General features: G+C 43.7%; 1 protein-coding gene across 1 annotated transcript in view; it reads left to right on the top strand.

The window, feature by feature from the left end:
* The window catches only part of LOC139274065 (zinc finger protein 271-like), a 97,339-nt gene that overhangs the window by 23,088 nt on the left and 53,841 nt on the right, over nt 1–20,410 (top strand). Inside the window, exon 2 of the mRNA XM_070891116.1 lies at nt 18,741–20,057. Coding sequence (XP_070747217.1) covers nt 19,105–20,057 — 953 coding nt within the window. The 5' untranslated portion in view covers nt 18,741–19,104. The remainder of the gene's footprint in view (nt 1–18,740; nt 20,058–20,410) is intronic.

The raw sequence follows: 20,410 nt of genomic DNA, 5'->3' as shown, positions 1-20,410 counted from the left end.
TTCTTTGAATCCATCTAACAGTCTCAGTTAGGGTCAGGGGAACGGTGCACAAAGGAATTCCCCCTTTGGAATGTATAGGGATATGTGAACACACCCAGCATCTAGTGAAGTGCCCTTTTTCCGCATAAACGTAAGACATATACAAAAAGGTGTTTACATGGAGCTCTCGCCTTTGTCTTCCTTCCCGTGCGCCAAAACTGTCATATATCAACACTATTATGCAGACAGTGGCATACAGACACAGTCTCATCTTATAAATAGTCCAATTATTTAGCTGATAAAAAGAGTTCTGTTTGCACGTTTCCCTTCAGGTCTCCGTCAGTGTATTTGGCTGTCTGACAGGTAAGAGTTCAAACTGATCCTCCTTCAACTATCTTGTTCAGCTATAGGGAGGAGGAGATCTGGAACAGAAACAGGAATTAGACTAACCAGCAAGATTTGTTTAAATGGTGATGAGCTTGCAGTGGTGCAGGTGAACCCAGGCACTTTTCCCCTCAACCTTGGCTGCAGTGGGGGTAGTGAGTGACACCTAAAAAAGGCCCCTCCCATTGTGGCTCTAATCCCTTCCGAATCCATACTTCCCTGGTGCCACGAGGGACAATTCGGGTAAAACTGGGAGGTCGAGGTGAACATCTTGAACCTGGTTGTGAACTAGTCGCAGAGCCTGAGTCAGAGAAAGAACATAGGTGGTCATCAGTCTAGCTGAGATCTCATATCTAGGAACAATTTCCCTCATTAACACCTTAACAACAGTCTGAGTCTTATTGTCCAGGTTAGGGTAGGCTTCAATCCATCTGCTAAACACATCTACTATTACTAACACATATTTGTAACACTGAACTTTTTGCAACTCAATGTAGTCCAACTGAAATGTCTCAAAGGGACCTTCGGGTAAGGGCGTTTTACCCCAATCACAGGGGACTCCCTTCCCTGGATTATGTTGCTGGCTAACCAGGCAATGACTACTGATGTTCTGGGTGAGCGATTGGAGTCTAGGGTGCCACCAAGTAGCCAAAAGCATATCACTTGTTGCCCTTGCTCCACAATGAGTAGCAAAATGCAGACATTCTATAACCCATGAGGCCAACTCGTTAGACATGCAAGTCTGTTCCGCGGGAGTGGTCCAGAGTTTAGAAACATTGTCATAAGTACATGCATAATATTTCCACAACAGTTTATCTTTTTCAGGAGCATCCCCCTGTGCTTTTATAACATCTTGGATGGTTGGCATTGGTTTTTCCGAGGCTAACTTATCCTTCGCAGGATTTTTAGTCTGACTCATAATTTTGGGCACTACCATCTGTTGGTCACGAGAGGCCTGTTTGGCCTCTTGGTCAGGACAACGATTCCCTATATCAACCAGAGAATTTCCGGTAGTATGGGCGGTACATTTGACAATGGCAATGCGTTTGGGGAACATGAGGGCTTGCAACAAATCAGATGTTTATGAGATATCTCATTCCCCTGTGAGGTTAGGAATCCCCTATTTTTCCATAATTGTCCGAAATCATGGGCCACCCCAAAGGCATACCTAGAGTCGGTATAGATATTGACTTTGAGATCTTTGGCCAAGATACAGGCTCGGGTGAGGGCGAATAGTTCAGCTTGTTGAGCAGAATAGGCGGTTTCAAAGCGGCAGATTCCAAGACCTGATTCTCCTGGTTTACTATGGCGTATCCTGAGATTCGTGTATCTTCTGGATTAATAGAAGTACTTCCGTCAACATACATAAACAATCATGACTGGGTTCTTCCTCATCTTGGGTTGGCTCAGTAAGAATACAGTCTGGATCTTCCATTGGTATATCAACTAAATCTTCCCTGACTGATGTGGCCTCTTAAATTAAAGATAAGCAATCATGACTGGGTTCTTCCTCATCTTGGGGTGGCTCAGTAAGAAAACAGGCCGGATTAATTGCAGTACAGTGCCGAAAGGTCAGTTTAGGATTGCCTGTGATTGCAGTGGGCTCTGTCGGATAGAGGGCCAGTCCACATTGCCCTGCACTGGGATCTCAATTAATGGGAGTATAACCCACTTGGGAGGGGTCCTCTGCCCACACATGAGGATCCACATCAGGTATGTCCGAGCCAGTATGATGCTGTAGAGTCGTTAAGACCTTCTTGGGGTCCCCATGAAATTGGACTGTTCGGCCATGTTTTACGATTTGCACATCCCGGCTGGTAGGGTCAGCCTCATCTATGGCCTTGCGTACCATAACTCCCAAATCTTTAGCATGGTGAGGGGCTAATACTTCACGAGCAATATGCGGTGCCATTGTTAGGGGCTGTTTCCACAGATTCTTATCCACTTCCACAAAATCTGCCTCTCTTTCCAGTCCAGTCACTCTAGCCCTTAATAGAATTCCCTTCACTTCCCCTTCGTGATCCTGATAAAAGTTCTGCAGGTCCTGATTCTTTCCACTGGGATTGTATGCTAGGGTCACGTGATAGGGTGCCTGCGGCAGGACCAGAGACCACCACTGAGGGGTTCTAGTGGTATAATACTGCCGCTTAAGGGTTTCCTGTTTTACAATAATCTCCATACTCCAAATGCAACTGGAATTTGCAAAGGAGGTCTCTAGCCATCAAGTTACAGTCCAGATTGGTTGTGATAACAACTCGATGTTCCACCGATTCTTCCTGGTAACCCATTTTAACCAGTTCTGACACTGGGAATGTCGAGATTTGTCCCAGGAATCCTGAAAGTTCCTGTGTTTCAGTAGAGGCAGAGAGTTTAAGCTTTGATTGTACAGAAGACATGGGTTCTTCGTCCGGGGAGGATCCCTGCACAATCAAGCTGCATAGTCAATCGGGGGACAATTGACCAAAGGGGTTGTTTCTAGGAGAAGTTAGTGTAAGATCCTCCTCTTCCCCCCTTGCCCCCCTCCTCTTCCTTTTCCATGCTGACGGTAGGGGCAATTTTTATTCCAATGTCCTTCCTGCCCACAATTAAAACAGTCAATTCCTCTTACCCAGTCCCGGCCTCTTCCCATACCATGCCGGGGACAATAGGGAGGTTTATTAGCAGGGCTCGGGCCGTTTGGTTGTTTAGTATAACCGTATCCTTGCTTATCCATCCAATCCTGTATGCCACACTACTGTTCTATTGATCCTTCCTCCCGAGATGGCTCTTCCTTTCTAGTCACGTATTCAGTCTTGACCCGGGTTGGGGGCGCACCTCCCCCCTCCCCTTTCTTTTCCTGCCAATAATATCTAACTGTCCTCTCCATCTGTCCGGATAACGTGAGCAATCAAACAGTTGTTTGAAGATCACAGACATCTATAGAGAGGTGGTCTGCAGCTTGTTGTGCATCAGGGTTTGGCATTGGTCTGACAGGGAATTGGTGTCAGGACTTTGGGATCTTGGAAATCATTTCTAGGCCGGAGGATGTTTCAGAGCTGTCTGACTGCTTGACAGTTCTGCGTCTCGATCGGCGGGGGTGTTTGCTATGTCTTTCACAACTTGGACTGGTAGGTTGACTAGAAGATTTACGGGACTGTTTGTGATGTCGAGATAGTTCTGCCCTTTCGAGTGTGAGATCTGGTCCTTTCGGCTATATTGCTTATAAACTGGGGATCCGAATCGCTATCAGAGGATGAGGAGTCAGTTCGGGTTAGTTGCTTTGGTGATATGGGGTTGTTCCTAACTCTTTTTACCGGAGTGTTAGGTGGAGGGTGTTGGGAAGAGGACTGGAGCAAGAGGCCAGGGGGTGCGGGAGGCGCCGTTGGGCGCTGAGTCAGTGGCCACTCATCAATTTCATCATCAGCCTCGGTTAACACAATGCCAGCCATTTTAACTCGTAGTTGATCAATACCTTTCTCAGAGGTCCCATAGGATCTCTTAGCAAGTTTCTTGTGCGCACATTCTTTCTTTAAGACGTCTACAGTTTTAACATGTGTTCCCTCTGTCAATGCAAGTCCTAATTTAATAGCATTTGTTTGCCAACTCGATAGAAGTGATGCATCTTTTAATTTCTGACAATAATGTCGCCAGGTTGCAATTAAATTTTTATCCCCTTTTTCTCGTCCCCTCCTCCAAATTAATCCCTGTGCTTTTTTTTTACCTCTACGCTTCTAGTGTCACCTAGAGGCCACTGGTCATCCCCTAATAATTTATTCAGGGCTCCTGATAATTTTCTAAAGTCTTCAGCTCTTTCAGGGAATTCCTCACATAGCTTTTGTAGCGGACTATCCGCATCCGTGGTTTTATCTAACTGATTACCTATTTTCACGCTGCTCCTCGTATTACTGTGTCGCTACGCGTTCGTGTCGTCGTGCAATTTAAACAAACTTAAAAATAGACACAGACTTTACAGAAACTAACACTGACTTTAACTAACTCCAAATAACCAAACTTTACTAATGCTAACACTTACCCACGTCGCCGCGCGATTTAGGATACTAAAACTACCACGTCGCCTCGCAGTTCACGTCGCCGCGCAATCCGCGTTGCCTCGCAGTTTACGTCGCCGCGCAATCCGCGTCGACCCGTGGCTCGCGTCGCCGCGCGAGTTAAGATACTTAAAACTTTAAAAGATAAACAAGGACTTCTAACACTTACCCGCGTCGCCGCGCGGTTCGCGTTGCCGCGCGATTTCAATACAAAATAGACAAAGACTTCTAACACTTACCCGCGTCGCCGCGCGGTTCACGTCGCCGCACAATTTCAATACTTAAAACTTTACTTAAAACTCTAAACACTTAAGACTTACAAAAAATTACTGACATTGGCACTGACTTTCGCGATTCGCGTTGCTGCGCCTCTGCGTCACTACGCGTCGGCGTCACTGCGTGTTTACGTCACTGCGCGTCTACGTCACTGCGCGTTCGCTTCACTGCGCATTCGCTTCCCTGCGCGTTCGCTTCGGCCCTTCTCTCGGTCGCACGCTCGCACCGCTGCGCGTCTCGCGTTGTTTGTGCGTCTGCGCCGCTGCGCGTTCGCGTCGGCCCTACCTTCCGATTTGCTGCGGGGGTTTTTTTTTTAAATTCAATCAGAGCCTAGACGGGCCAAGTGATATACAAGGTCGACGTCGTACCTGAGTTGAACACCTATCCTCTATTTAAATCCCCATTTTATTCCCTGTGAGCCTAATTTTCTAATTTTGATCTCTTATGAGCCTCAATTAATTTCTTTCAGTCTCCAAATTTCCCTATCCTTTTGCGTTACTGCGCAGTTTAAATTCAATCAGTCAATGAAAGCCCTAATTTAGTGGAGTTTTTCTGCCAACTGGACAGGAGTGATTTATTTTTTCCATAATTTAAAATCTCAGAACATTTTTTTCTTTCAGCACCTATTTAGTACGTTACTTTTTTTTATTACTAGAGAGAAGTCTGGCACGTAGGCTGTGGACTGCTTTTCGTTATCTCAATTGTTCCAGCCTCAAGATCGTGTTATTTAATATAATTTTTTTTTTGAATCCTTTTGAATCCATCTCAGTTGTTTTGCTGTGCCCTCTCTGAATGTTTTCTTTCAACAAGTTTTTCTCTTTTTTTTAACCACCGGGACCATGTAATTTTTTCTTTTTTTTTTCAACAAACCTATCCTTTGGGCATTGTCCAGGTTCCGTAACTTATCATCCGAATATACGTAATTCAATAAGGTTCACACTCTTAAACTTCCCACATACAGGACAACACTACGAAGGGTTAAAACAAACTTTCATTCTGTTTGAGATAAAACAAACCACAACTCCCCGGCTTTTTTTCTACAGTAAAAATCACAGAAGCATTTCTCATTTAAACAGACATTCACAAGAGTCTCTTTTCTTTCCTATTAATTTTTTTTGGATCGATGATTGATCATCTATCTCTATCTAGCTCTAACTATAACCTATCTTTCCAAGTCGCCGCTTGGTTTGCGTCATCGTGCAATTTCCCTATCTCTATCCCTATTCTAAGTTTGAAAGGTATTCACCAGATTGTCCTGGATCTCGTTCAGACACTACCTGAGAACCAGCGAGTGGCTAAACTTTCCTCAGACTTTTGAAACCGGGGGAAACTGGAGCAGTATTGAAATCATACTCACTCCAGTGGCCACTTTCCCCTCGTCTCGTCCAAGGCTAGTCTGGCTCTTAATTCGCAAGTTTTCGGCAGTCATCCGTTGAGATCCCACTTCTGACACCAAATGTTAATTCCTGGATTCTTTTACCTCAATCTGGTTCAGTAAAATTACTGAGTCGAATACCTCTTGTGCTTTGAACAAAGCAGTCTTTATTACCGGCCAGCAAGACCTATCAGACAGAAGATATACTCTCTGGATAGAGCGTACACACTCCCTACGGATAGGTGAAGTTACATCGTAAAGCGTTAACAGTTATACAGTTTAGAAATCAGATAACAAAATACAAATGGATTGACAGTCTAACTCAGCCACTCATTAGTCAATCTATATGAGATGTTCTTCTTGAAAGCTCAAGCATTGCCTCTAAATGTTTCAATCTAATGGTGTGACTATTAACTGAGACCTTGCAATTCTGCAGATGTATTTCATGTTACAATTATATATTATTGGCAGGATTAGTGACTTGAAACCTTGAGAAAGACTGTTAGCTATGCTGATGTTGCACTATTTGCAATCTGACATTCTCCCAGCTATTCTTCCATGGCTTATACATTTTCATATATCCCGTTTACCTTACTGTCCTTAATTCCATATATTCCGTTCAGATATCCACACTATCTGTACTGCCACTAGAATATATGAAAGGATCCTTATCCACGGATGTATAATCAAGGCGGGTTTTTCAGGTTATCCTTTATCTCACTGTCCAGTTCTTTGCCTTTATCCTTTAGCTCATAATATCTTTTAATGTTATTTCTTAATGGTCCTTTGACCTCAGTTAAATCTTCAAGTAACGGGAATTGGTGGTGCTTGCTCTTCCATCCAATCATCAATATCTTGCTTAATCTTATCGCTTATGTTTAATGTCATTGTCTTCCTGGCGTGTATATACATCATGTGTGCTCTTCCCACTACCACCGACACTCTGGGAGTAAAGCAAAAGTTAGGCATTGTAATGTTACAATTCAAGTCTCTGTCATCGTAAGTTCCCAGGCTAGTTACCACACAATATTCTCCTCGCCCTTGATAGGCTTAATGTGTGGGTTCGGTTCAGGCAGGGCTTATTCCAATGACACATCCTTCTGTAATATTGTCAAACCCACAGCTATCCTTGCTCCAGTCTCCCACTGGGTGAGGGCATATAGTTAGGCTTCTTTCTCTCCAGCATCTGGATAAAGATGTTCCCCTTATATTTCCATTCTTTTTGATCTCATACTGGTCAATCGCAGATGTACTCTTCTCCTCGTATTATGTTTGTTTCTCCTCACATCCTCCTGTAACTGCATACACCCTAGTCATTCCTTTCAGGGTGCAGGCGTCTAATGGCCCAGTGTGCTGTGCCATTTCTTTCAACTGGGTGCTATTTATCAATCTGGAACTTGCCTGGTTTGTATCTGATCCATATTGTGTCTCACCTGACCGATCATCCGTCTCCCATAGGCATGATGTAGCTCTTTTCCTGTTCTTGGCATCGTCCTCTCATTCCTGCTTATTTAGCTTGTTAATTGTTCGTGCATGGCCTTCCAATACGGATATACCCTCCAGCAGTATTTTGGATATTTTAGAGCCTAACTCTAAAGATTCTATCCCTATCACGGCCAGTTTCCTCATCGTACCTCCATCGTTCTCCTCAAACTATCTGCTCCTGCTTGGATCACCTGTATAGCTAGTGCATCTACTAGCGAGGTCCCTGTACTTACTCCCTAAAGATGATCTCTGTCTTCCTCCTTTGTGTCTCAGCTGCTTATGATACTCCCTTGCTCCTGATGTGTCACTAGCTTTTCTCAGGATTGTGTCTAGCAATTGTGTGTACAGCACTTTAGTCTTGGGGCTAAACTTTTCTGGCAGGTATAGGTCTGTTAAATTTATGCTCACAGGTAACATTTCATGCTGCACATTGTCAAATAACAACATTCCCTCCGATCTCGTCACCAACCCGCCAGGCGGGCCTTCAGTAAGGGGATGTCAAGTAATTGGTGGTAGTGTTGTTGGTCCTGGGGTCATGACTATTAATCATCACTGCTGGACCTGAATACTTTCTCTCTTCCTGACATATGACCCATTAACGAGGACGGCTCTAAGATCATGTCCCTCTCTGGGTGCAGACAATGTACTATTGCTTCTGTTCCATGTGCTTTCCTAAGGTTAATTTGCTGGTTTACAATATTCAGGTAACATTTTGTTACCCACTTATCTTGTGGCTTCAAGATAAACGCTCCTGACACTCGGATGCCGCCCCGTAGGGGCTGCTTTATGTAGTTGTTGTATCCTCTGGTGTGAGTATATGCTTCTGGGCCCCCTAGGGGCAGCATTGTAGCTTGTCCTTGTAGAATCGAAAGGGCGGTGGTGATCACGTTTATATTCTGTTGATAAAACACATCCTGGATATTCCAAGTTTTTAGTTAGTCTTACCATTTCTATTTCAACTGGATTGTTTGCACCGTTTCTCCGGGCATGTGCCCTTTTCCAGATCCATTTTATTATATTGTAAATATCCATCCTAATCCTCTTTTTAAAAAAAAAAGTGTCCATCTGTCGTACCTTTATATTCTTTCAGCTGGGACCAGTGTTTCCATCGACCCCTACCTTTCATATTCACGCAAGCACACGTATCTCCACTAATTAATACCTCATATCGTCTGCTCCCCTAGGTGCGAACCCTGGTTTCTCTGCCACTTCCTTAACCATTACCTTCGCCCCCACCTCAGGGATTATAGCCGAGGCGGTTATCTCACTGTCTTCGTCCTCCTCCTTCTGCCTGTCTCGGACCTCATGTCGCATACCTTTCAACTGCTCACTCAATTCCCTCACATACTTTCTGATCATGTCTCATAGGGGGCCTAAGTCGGCTCCTCCTGTCACTATTCCTTCTGGTAACTTCATTGCCTCACTAGAGGCGGATTCATTCTCTCTACCATCGCTGAAGTCTAGGGGTGATATGGGATGTGAAACTTCTGCTTAATACCAAATATTCTACAAGTTTCTTTCATCACTTGACCCATGAAATGAGTCCCTTGATCCAAGTCAATCATGTGGTAATAGGACTGCCTCCCATTTAGCATTTCCACCAGTGTGTGTTTTGTGCAGTATTATTTCTCCTGTCATTATGACAGGCTCGCTAATTTTGACTGCCCAAGTGGCACAATCCAGTGCGGCCAGGCATCTGGACAGACCGGCAGCCGCTGGTGATTGCTGTGTCGAGTAGTAAGCTACGGGTCTCATCCTATCCCCATGCATTTGTGTCACCGCGACTCCATAGAAGCCTCCCTGGTTCTCACAATATATATGGAACGGGAGATCCATGTTCGGGAGTCCCAGCCCTGGAGCTGACATTAGGGCTTCCTTCAGATTACCGTATGCTGCTTCTTGTTCGGTGCCCACTCTACAGTTTCTAAGAGTGGTTTTCCCACTTTCACTAGCCGCTGTCTTGGTTCTGTAATTGCCACAAAGTTAGTTACAAAATTCCTGCAATAGTTTACGCATCCCTCGGACTGTTTTTGGTTGGGGCATAATCCTCATGGCCTTCCTGACATTGGACATGGTCCTAGTTCCTTGGGATATTTCGTGTCCCAGGTACTATACCACAGCTTGTCCGATTTGTGCCTTTTTGGGGCTTTTCTTTGAATCCTGTGTCCTGCAGGATTTCCAGGATCTCTCTACGTGCTCCTGTATGCCCCCTATCATCCTCAGATGCTATTAGTAGATCATCTACGTATTGTAGTATAGTAGTACTATACAGGGTTAAATCCACCTTTTCTATGGCTCAACTCATAGTCCGGTGGAATATAGCCGGCTATTGTGGAACCCTTGTGGGACCCGTGTCCAGGTGTACTGATGGTCGCTGACTGAAGGCAAACGTATCTTGGGACTGTTTTGCCAGGGGTATGGACCAGAATCCATTGGCTATGTCTAATACAGTGAAGACCTTATGCTCTGGTTTTAATCCATTAAATATTGTGATTGGGCTGGCCACGATGGGATGTTGATGGGGAGTCACCTTATTGAGGGCAGTATAATCAATAGTTAACTGATATGATCTGTCCGGCTTTCGCACGGGCCAGACAGGGGCATTTCTCTGAGTATACCGCTTTCCAGTAGGCCCTCCACTATCTGTCTCTCAGCCTGTGCGGCTTCTGGTTTTATCGGGTAGTTGGACACTTCCCACATTAGCATGCCTGTCAAAATTACTCTGTTCCCCGAAGGTATTTCTAGATTGTTTTCAAACCTTTTAATTTTATTTCTTTTTTAAAAAGAGATCAGATTTAACATTTTATTTTGAATGTATCTCAGTATTTTGCTGTGTCTACTCTTAACCCGTGCTACTTGAAATCTTCACAACAAAATTAACTCTTCAGTGTTCCCATCCTAATCTCTGCTCCCCTTTTGTAATATTTGTATTTATTGTTGGATTAATATGTCAAATGTCAAATATGGTAATACTTTTTTTTTTTAATCGGACTTCTCATTTATGCTTCCAGTGATTCACAGATCACAGAATGCAAAGTGCTTGTTTTATAATTGTGTGCCCAACTTCTGTTTTAGAAGCTGAACATCAAAAACTCAAATCTTTTGCTCTAACTTCAATTTTGTGATACAGTATCTCATAAATTACATCATTTTAAGCTTCAGCTTCTGATGCAGTAGTGGTGTAATTTTATTAAAAAGGCTTCCAAACCCAAGATTTTCCAATACAACCGAAATGTTTATCAAGGAGAATCACCTGAAATATCTCAATCCCAATTCAAATATTGTACATAAGAACATAAGAATTTGGAACAGGAGTAGGCCATCTAACCCCTCGAGCCTGCTCCGCCATTCAACAAGATCATGGCTGATCTGGCCGTGGACTCAGTTCCACTTACCCGCCCGCTCCCCATAACCCTTAATTCCCTTATTGGTTAAAAATTTATCTATCTGTGATTTGAATACATTCAATGAGCTAGCCTCAACTGCTTCCTTGGGCAGAGAATTCCACAGATTCACAACCCTCTGGGAGAAGAAATTCCTTCTCAACTCTGTTTTAAATTGGCTCCCCTGAATTTTGAGGCTGTGCCCCCTAGTTCTAGTCTCCCCGACCAGTGGAAACAACCTCTCTGCCTCGATCTTGTCTATCCCTTTCATTATTTTAAATGTTTCTATAAGATCACCCCTCATCCTTCTGAACTCCGAGTAAAGACCCAGTCTACTCAATCTATCATCATAAGGTAACCCCCTCATCTCCGGAATCAGCTAGTGAATCGTCTCTGTACCCCCTCCAAAGCTAGTATATCCTTCCTTAAGAAAGGTGACCAAAACTGCACGCAGTACTCCAGGTGCGGCCTCACCAATACCCTGTACAGTTGCAGCAGGACCTCGCTGCTTTTATACACGATCCCTCTCGCAATGAAGGCCAACATTCCATTCGCCTTCCTGATTACCTGCCGCACCTGCAAACTAACTTTTTGGGATTCATGCACAAGGACCCCCAGGTCCCTCTGCACCGCAGCATGTTGTAATTTCTCCCCATTCAAATAATATTCCCTTTTACTGTTTTTTTTTCCAAGGTGGATGACCTCACATCTGTACTGCCAATCTTTTATTTAAAACTATTTTTACTGAGCTAGAAGCTTTCACGTCAAGGTTTTACACAAAGGAAAATGGGGGCGTAGTTCCCCAGCCCGCAGCCTTGAGAGAACCACGCAGGTTTTTTTTAAAGGCATTACAATTTCCCTTCTCAGTTTTTTTTATCTCATTCCTAGACTAAATTTATTTTCTTTCAACCCAATGTAATCAATGATTACGTGTTTTCATTTGACAAGTAAGTGAGCATGTCGAATTTTTTTCAAAAAAACCAACGGGATCACACACTTTTTTATCTTTTGCTCAACAAACCAATCTTTGTGCATTTCCTAGCTCCGTAACTTATCATCCGAATAAATCCACACCTGCGCTTCTAACTTAAAATGTAATTCAATTCTAGGTTCACATTTTCTTAAAATTTCCCACATGCAGGACAACACTAAAAAGGGTTTAAAAAAAAACTTTCACTCTGTCTGAAAAAGTGGGTGGAGCTAAAACAAACAGACAGCTCCGCCATTTTTTCAAACAGGCTTTTAGACACATGATAAATTAATTAATTCCCACCTCAAATATTCCGCAGTCAAAAATCACATAAGCACTTTCATTCAAAGACAGACATTCACAAAAGTCTCTTTTCATTCAATAGAGCTTATTAATTGTTTGCCTGGCTCTATTTTTGGATTCATACGTACTTAAGATAGTCACTATCAGGTTTTTTATGGTCGTCCGAAAAATATCCTAGCCCGCCATAAGGGAGCAGGGTCCAGCATATCTTTACACGCCATACTCAGTTTTTGGTACGTCTACCCTTATATCGGTTTCACTGTATTCTCAGATACTGACCATCTTCCCACTTGATACTAGATACTCACTGTCCCTCTAATCAGTTTCCCCTATCCCTAGAGCCTGCAGTCCCATCGACACCCTTATCGATTTATCTGTATTCTAGATACTGATGGTTCCTCTACCCAGTTCCCCTTGAACTTTGAGGCCATATCCACACCGATGTCTTCTAATAGTGTCTATTATGACTTCCCAATTCCCCCAAGTCTTTTACACCATAACAGACCTTTCACAGATTCAAGTATCCCGGGCAACAGACACGTCTCGTAACGGCTCACATTGGATTGAGTGGTAGTTGAAGATACTCACTTGTGATGGATTCGTATATGTTCGTCTGTAGGCTGCCCATTGTAACCCTGCTCGCAGTGCCATAATGTTGTGGGGTATTAAAAATATAACACTCACACAAAAGGTTTTTTTTATGGAGAAAAGAGTTGTTTATTAAAACTATTAAAGGGAGATCTGGCCGCATCAGTACCGTTACTGAGTGCTCTCAACGCCGATCTCCCAGGACAAGCTGTGTAATTACATTTTTATACAGTTCAGATACAGTCAAAATGGTGGAACTACGCGGGGAAGTGTTCCATTGGTTAATACAGGTTACAGCAATTTCATTGGGTGCTACAGTTACATTAATTTTATTGGTTACAGTAATTTCTAATGATTCCATTGGTACATTCAGTTCTGACGAATGTTGCTAGGGAATAGCTCCCTACAGGTTATGTGTTACATTTCTGGGAACATCTTCCCAGGCTAATTCTCAGACTGATATCTCTGGCAGACATATGGCTACCCACTGCTTAAAAGAGGCATTGTCCCTGTTATCTCCTGTGGCTGGAACATTGTGGCCTCCTCTCATTATTTCTGTGAGCTGTCGACATAAATCTTGTGGGTGTTCTTATCCCCTAAGAGAATTTCTCTGACCTTAGTGTTTCTGCCTAATTCAGCTATTCTACCATGAATGCATTTTAAACCTTACTCTCAGTATTTATTTTAATTACAACGTTTTATTTTACCCCTAATTAAAGTTTTTCGCTCTTACAAGCTGCATTTGAAAAATAAACATTAATTGAACCTGTCGGTTACGGCATTCATTAAATCGAAATTAATAAAAATCACCAGAAAAAATATCTTCTGGAGTTTACTCAATGGGGTGTGAGTCTCCGCTGAGGGTTTGTTACAGTTTTGGTCTCCAAATCCAATACAAATGGCCTGATTTTGGTCAGCTTGAATAGTGAACATACTACAGATCTGTCTGCTCACCGATTTTTAAAATAATTTATTATTATTTATTGTCCCTCTGCCCCCAATCTCGATGGGATGACAAAATACAATTCAGTTCCCCCAATTTGGACTTTCAAGTATTGGAAAAAATCCTGAGGGACAGAATAAATTTTCATTCAAAAAGACACGGGTTAATCAGGGACAGTCAGCATGGATTTGTTAAGGGAAGGTCATGTCTGACTAACTTGATTGAAGTTTTTAAGGAGGTAACATGGAGGGTTGATGACTTGAATGTAGGGGGTATGGTTAAGAGGTTTGCAGATTATATGAAAATTGATTGTGTAGTTGATAAGAAGAAAGCTGCAGACTGCAGGAAGATATCAATGAACTGGTCAGGTGGCAGAACTGTGGCAACTGGAATTCAAGAAGTGTGAGGTAATGCAGTGAGGTAATGGGGAGGTCTAACAAGGCAAGAGAATGCACAATAAATGGTAGGACATTGAAGTGTAGAGGAACAGAGGGACCTTGGTGTGCAGGTCCACAAATCCTTGAAGGTAGTAGGACAGATAGAATAAGGTGGTTAAGGTGGCAGAAGGCATACGGAATACTTGCCGAGGCATAGAATGCAAGAGCAGGGAGGTTGTGCTTGAACTGTATAAAACAAGAGTTGAGCCAAAGCTGGAGTACTGCGTGCAGTTCTGGTCATCACATTACAGGAAAGAGAGGGTACAGAATAGATATGTGGATGTTGCCTGGACTGGTGAATTTTTAGCTATGAGGAAAGATTGGCTAGGCTGGTGTGAATGTTTAAAAATGTATAGAGACATTGAAGTTGAGAACGTGGGAATTGTATAGGGACAGTATAAGCTAACAAAGAATTCATGGAGGAATAGCCATGACATCTCAGACTCGAGACTGCGAAATGTTACAACACTAACACATATTGAAACAAAGCCCACAGCTTGCAGAAAAACCTCAAGGTCTTATTAAATCATGTTATTAACCTGAAATATTAACAGAAGGTCTTTGTTTAAAATCAGACCATACTTAGGTCGGCTTATGAGTGGACAAATGGAAAGAGGGATCTAAGAGGATAGGCTGGACTAGGATGTCACTCTAGCCCTATCTTGTTATCTTTTGCCGAAAATGTATAACCATCGTGCCTTTACAATGTAACGTCACTTTGTCCTTAGGAAGTGGGTGCGTTCGAACAGACTTGCATTCCTTCTGTCTGATAAAGTCCCCGATCGGGATTTGCTTTTTAAATAAAAGCTTGCTTTGTTTAAAGCACAAACGGTATTCGTTTCAGTAATTTTGCTGAACCAGATTGAGGTAAAAGAATCCAGAAATCAACACTGGGGTTGTTTTCTTTTGAACAGATGAGGCTGAGGTACATAAAATTGAGGGGCCTAGATCGAGTGGATAGGAGGGACCTATTCACCTTAGCAGAGGGATCAATAACCAGGAGGCATAGATTTAAAGTAATTGGTAGAAGGTTTAGAGGGGATTTCAGGAGAATTTTTTCCACACAGGTTAGAGGGGGTCTGGAACTCTGCCTGAAAGGGTGGAAGAGGCAGAAACCCTCATAGCATTTAAAACGTACTTGGATATGCACTTGAAGTGCCATAACCTACAGGGCTACGGACCAAGAGCTGGAAAGTGGGAATAGACTGTACAGCTGTTTATCAGCCGACACACACACACTGGGTTGAATGGCCTCCTTCTGTGATGTAAATTTCAATGAGTTGGACAGGTTACACCTCAACAGAGATGGGACCAATGTTCTCGCGGGTGGTTTTGATAGTGCGGTTGGGAGGGCTTTAAACTAGCTTGGCAGGAGGATGGGAACCCAGGAGAGGGCTCTGAGCGAGTTAGAGTGGGTGAGAGCTCAGATGAACAGAACCCCAAGAAAGGATGCAAAAGGCAGGAGGCAACAGAGCAGAGTAGCACTGGGCTAAGTGTAAACCACAAGGTGATAGGAAGGGACAATATGTATGAATATAAAGCAGCTGCAGGAGGGGTCAAAACTAAAAATCATGGTTTAAAAACTAGTATTAAAACACTTTACCTAAACGCAGGCAGCATTCGAAACAAAGTAAATGAGTTGACGGCACAAATCATTACAAATGGGTATGATTTGGTGGCCATTACAGAAACGTAGTTGCAGGGTGGCCAGGACTGGGAATTAAACATACAGGGATATCTGGCAATTCGGAAGACAGACAAGAAGGGAAAGGAGGTGCGGTAGCTCTGTTAATAAAGGATGATATCAGGGCAGTTGTGAGAGACGATATTGGATCTAATGAACAAAATGTTGAATCATTGTGGGTGGTGGTTACAGATAGTAAGGGGAAAAATTCACTGGTGTGCGTAGTTTATAGGCCCCCAAATAATAACTTCACGGTGGGGCGGATAATAATCAAGGGAATAATGGAGTCGTGTGAAAAAGGAATGGCAGTAATCATGGGGGATTTTAACCTATATATCGATTGGTCAAATCAAATCGCACAGGATAGCCTTGAGGAGGAATTCATAGAATGCATACGGGATTGTTTCTTAGAACAGAATGTTACAGAACCTACAAGGGAGCAAGCTATCTTAGATCTGGTCCTGTGTAATGAGACATGAATAATAAACGATCTCCTCGTAAAAGATCCTCTCGGAATGAGTGATCACAGTATGGTTGAATTTGTAATATAGATAGAGGGTGAGGAAGTAGTGTCTCAAACGAGCGTACTATGCTTAAACAAAGGGGACTACGGTGGGATGAGGGCAGAGTGGCTAAAGTATACTGCGAACACAGACTAAACAGTGGCACAATTGAGGAACAGTGGAGGACTTTTGAGGAACAGTGGAGGACTTTTAAGGAACTCTTTCATAGTGCTCAACAAAAATATATTCCAGTGAAAAAGTGTAAGAGAAGGGATAACCAGCCGTGGATAACCAAGGAAATAAAGGAGAGTATCAAATTAAAAACCAATGCGTATAAGGTGGCCAAGGTTAGTGGGAAACTAGAAGATTGGGAAAATTTTAAACGACAGCAAAGAATGACTAAGAAAGCAATAAAGAAAGGAAAGATAGATTACGAAAGTAAACTTGCGCAAAACATAAAAACAGATAGTAAAAGCTTTTGCCGATATAGAAAACGGAAAAGAGTGACTAAAGTAAATGTTGGTCCCATAGAAGATGAGAAGGGGGATTTAATATTGGGAAATGTGGAAATGGCTGATTCCTTAAACAATTATTTTGCTTCAGTCTTCACAGTGGAAAACACAAAAACCATGCCAAAAATTGCTGGTCACGGGAATGTGGGAAGGGAGGACCTTGAGACAATCACTATCACTAGGGGGGGTAGTGCTGGACAGGCTAATGGATCTCAAGGTAGACAAGTCCCCTGGTCCTGATGAAATGCATCCCAGGGTATTAAAAGTGATGGTGGAAGTTATAGCAGATGCATTCGTTATAATTACCAAAATTCTCTGGACTCTAGGGAGGTACCATCGGATTGGAAAGCAGCTAATGCAACGCCTCTGTTTAAAAAAGGGGCAGACAAAAGGCAGGTAACTATAGGCCGGTTAGTTTAACATCTGTAGTGGGGAAAATGCTTGAAGCTATCATTAAGGAAGAAATAGCGGGACATCTAGATAGGAATAGTGCAATCAAGCAGATGCAACATGGATTCATGAAGGGGAAATCATATTTAACTAATTTACTGGAATTCTTTGAGGATATAACGAGCATGGTGGATAGAGGTGTACCGATGGATGTGGTGTATTTAGATTTCCAAAAGGCATTCAATAAGGTGCCACACAAAAGGTTACTGCAGAAGATAAAGGAACGCGGAGTCAGAGGAAATGTATTAGCATGGATTGAGAATTGGCTGGCTAACAGAAAGCAGAGAGTCGGGATAAATGGGTCCTTTTCAGGTTGGAAATCGGTGGTTAGTGGTGTGCCACAGGGATCGGTGCTGGGACCACAACTGTTTACAATATACATAGATGACCTGGAAGAGGGGACAGAGTATAGTGTAACAAAATTTGCAGATGACACAAAGATTAGTGGGAAAGCGGGTTGTGTAGAGGACACAGAGAGGCTGCAAATAGATTTAGATAGGTTAAGCGAATGGGCTAAGGTTTGGCAGATGGAATACAATGTCGGAAAGTGTGAGGTCATCCACCTTGGGAAAAAAACAGTAAAAGGGAATATTATTTGAATGGGGAGAAATTACAACATGCTGCGGTGCAGAGGGACCTGGGGGTCCTTGTGCATGAATCCCAAAAAGTTAGTTTGCAGGTGCAACAGGTAATCAGGAAGGCGAATGGAATGTTGGCCTTCATTGCGAGAGGGATGGAGTACAAAAGCAGGGAGGTCCTGCTGCAACTGTACAGGGTATTGGTGAGGCCGCACCTGGAGTACTGCGTGCACTTTTGGTCACCTTACTTAAGGAAGGATATACTAGCTTTGGAGGGGCTACTGAGACGATTCACTAGGCTGATTCCGGAGATGAGGGGGTTACCTTATGATGATAGATTGAGTAGACTGGGTCTTTACTCGGAGTTCAGAAGGATGAGGGGTGATCTTATAGAAACATTTAAAATAATGAAAGGGATAGACAAGATAGAGGCAGAGAGGTTGCTTCCACTGGTCGGGGAGACTAGAACTAGGGGGTACAGCCTCAAAATACGGGGGAGCCAATTTAAAACTGAGTTGAGAGGGAATTTCTTCTCCCAGAGGGTTATGAATCTGTGGAATTCTCTGCCCAAGGAAGCAGTTGAGGCTAGCTCATTGAATGTATTCAAATTACAGATAGATAGATTTTTAACCAATAAGGGAATTAAGGATTATGGGAAGCGGGCGCATAAGTGGAGCTGAGTCCACGGCCAGGTCAGCCATGATCTTGTTGAGTGGCGGAGCAGGCTCGAGGGGCTAGATGGCCTGCTCCTGTTACGAATTCTTATGTTCTTATGTTCTTATGTATTCTATGAAACCTAGAATTGTCTGTTCCGAATTTCTATCCTGCATTCAGTGATGGTTTTTGTAAACTCCTTTTACAGGGTATTAGAAGGGGAGGATTTACAAACGGGAAACTCAAACCAGACATCACATCAAGATCTGACAGAGTTACTCCATTCATCAGGACCTGAATATCATCTGCCTTTTGAATGTGGAAGAAGAAATGTTTGTCTGTTCTGTCTGTGGGAAACGATTTCAAACATCAGTGTGACTGGAAAAGCACCAGACACACACACCCGAGTGAGAGTGTTCCAGTGCACTGATTGTGGAAAGAGCTTTAACCAGTTACACAGCTGGAAAAAACATCGCACCATTCACAGCGGGGAGAAACCGTACACGTGTTCTGTGTGTGGACGAGGCTTCAACTGATCGTCCAACCTGGAGAGACACAAGGACACCCGCACCATGGAGAAACCGTGGGAATGTGGGGACTGTGGGAAGGGATTCAATTCCCTGTCTGAGCTGGAAACTCATCGATGCAGTCACACCGGGGAGAGGCCGGTCACCTGCTCCGAGTGTGGGAAGGGATTCACACTGCCATCCCACCTGCTGAGACACCAGCAAGTTCACACTGGGGAGAGGCCGTTCACCTGCACTGTGTGTGGGGAGGGATTCACACAGTTATCCAACCTCACTTCACACCAACTTGCTCACACTGATGATAGACCTTTTAAATGTTCTGACTGTGAGAAGAACTTTAAAAGCACAAATGATCTGCTGACACACCAACACAGTCAGTCTGGAGAGAGACCGTTCACCTGCACCGAGTGTGGGAAGGGATTCACTTACCCATCCCACCTGCTGACACACCAGCGAGTTCACACTGGGGAGAGGCCGTTCACCTGCTCCGTGTGTGGGAAGGGATTCGCTCAGTCATCCAACCTGCTGAAACACCAGCGAATTCACACGGGGGAGAGACCGTTCACCTGCTCAGTGTGTGGGGAGGGATTCACTCAGTCATGCAACCTGTTGACACACCAGCGAATGCATACTGGGGAGAGACCGTTCACTTGCTCGGTGTGTGGGAAGGGATTCTCATTGTCATTCCTACTGCTGAGACACCAGCGGGTTCACACTGGGGAGAGGCCATTCAGCTGCTCACTGTGTGGGAAGAGATTCACTCAGTCACCCAACCTGTTGACACACCAGCGAGTTCACACCGGGGAGAGGCCATTCACCTGCTCTGAATGTGGGAAGGGATTCACTAATTCATCCTACCTGCTGAAGCACCAGCGAGTTCACACTGGGGAGAGGCCGTTCATCTGCTCTGAATGTGGGAAGGGATTCACTGATTCATCCAACCTGCTGACACACCAATATACTCACCGGAGAAAGACTGTTCCCCTGCTCAGTGTGTGAGAAGAGATTGTCTTGGTCATATACCCTACTGACACACCAGGGAGTTCACAGTGGGGAGAGGCCGTTCACCTGCTCCCTGTGTGGGAAGAATGGACCTGTTCATCCCACCTGCTGAGACACCATCAAATTCACGTGCGACTGCAGGGGTTGGATTCTGCTGTTAACCACATCCAGGACTGAACCATGTTCATTCTGACAGTTGGAGTTTGTTTCTGCTGGTGTTAATAACCCTATAACTGGGCTGGAGTTTAATATTTTGATATGGCAAATAAATCAGCTTTCTTTCAAACACACTGTCGAGCATTTGATGTCTCCAAGATAAGAGGAAACTACCTGATGTTCTATTACAGAC

This window comes from Pristiophorus japonicus, chromosome 9 (assembly GCF_044704955.1).
Source record: "Pristiophorus japonicus isolate sPriJap1 chromosome 9, sPriJap1.hap1, whole genome shotgun sequence".
In the NCBI taxonomy this organism is placed as follows: Eukaryota; Metazoa; Chordata; class Chondrichthyes; family Pristiophoridae; genus Pristiophorus; species Pristiophorus japonicus.
Note: the sequence above shows the minus strand (reverse complement) of the source record. Positions and strands in the feature narration are given on the sequence as shown.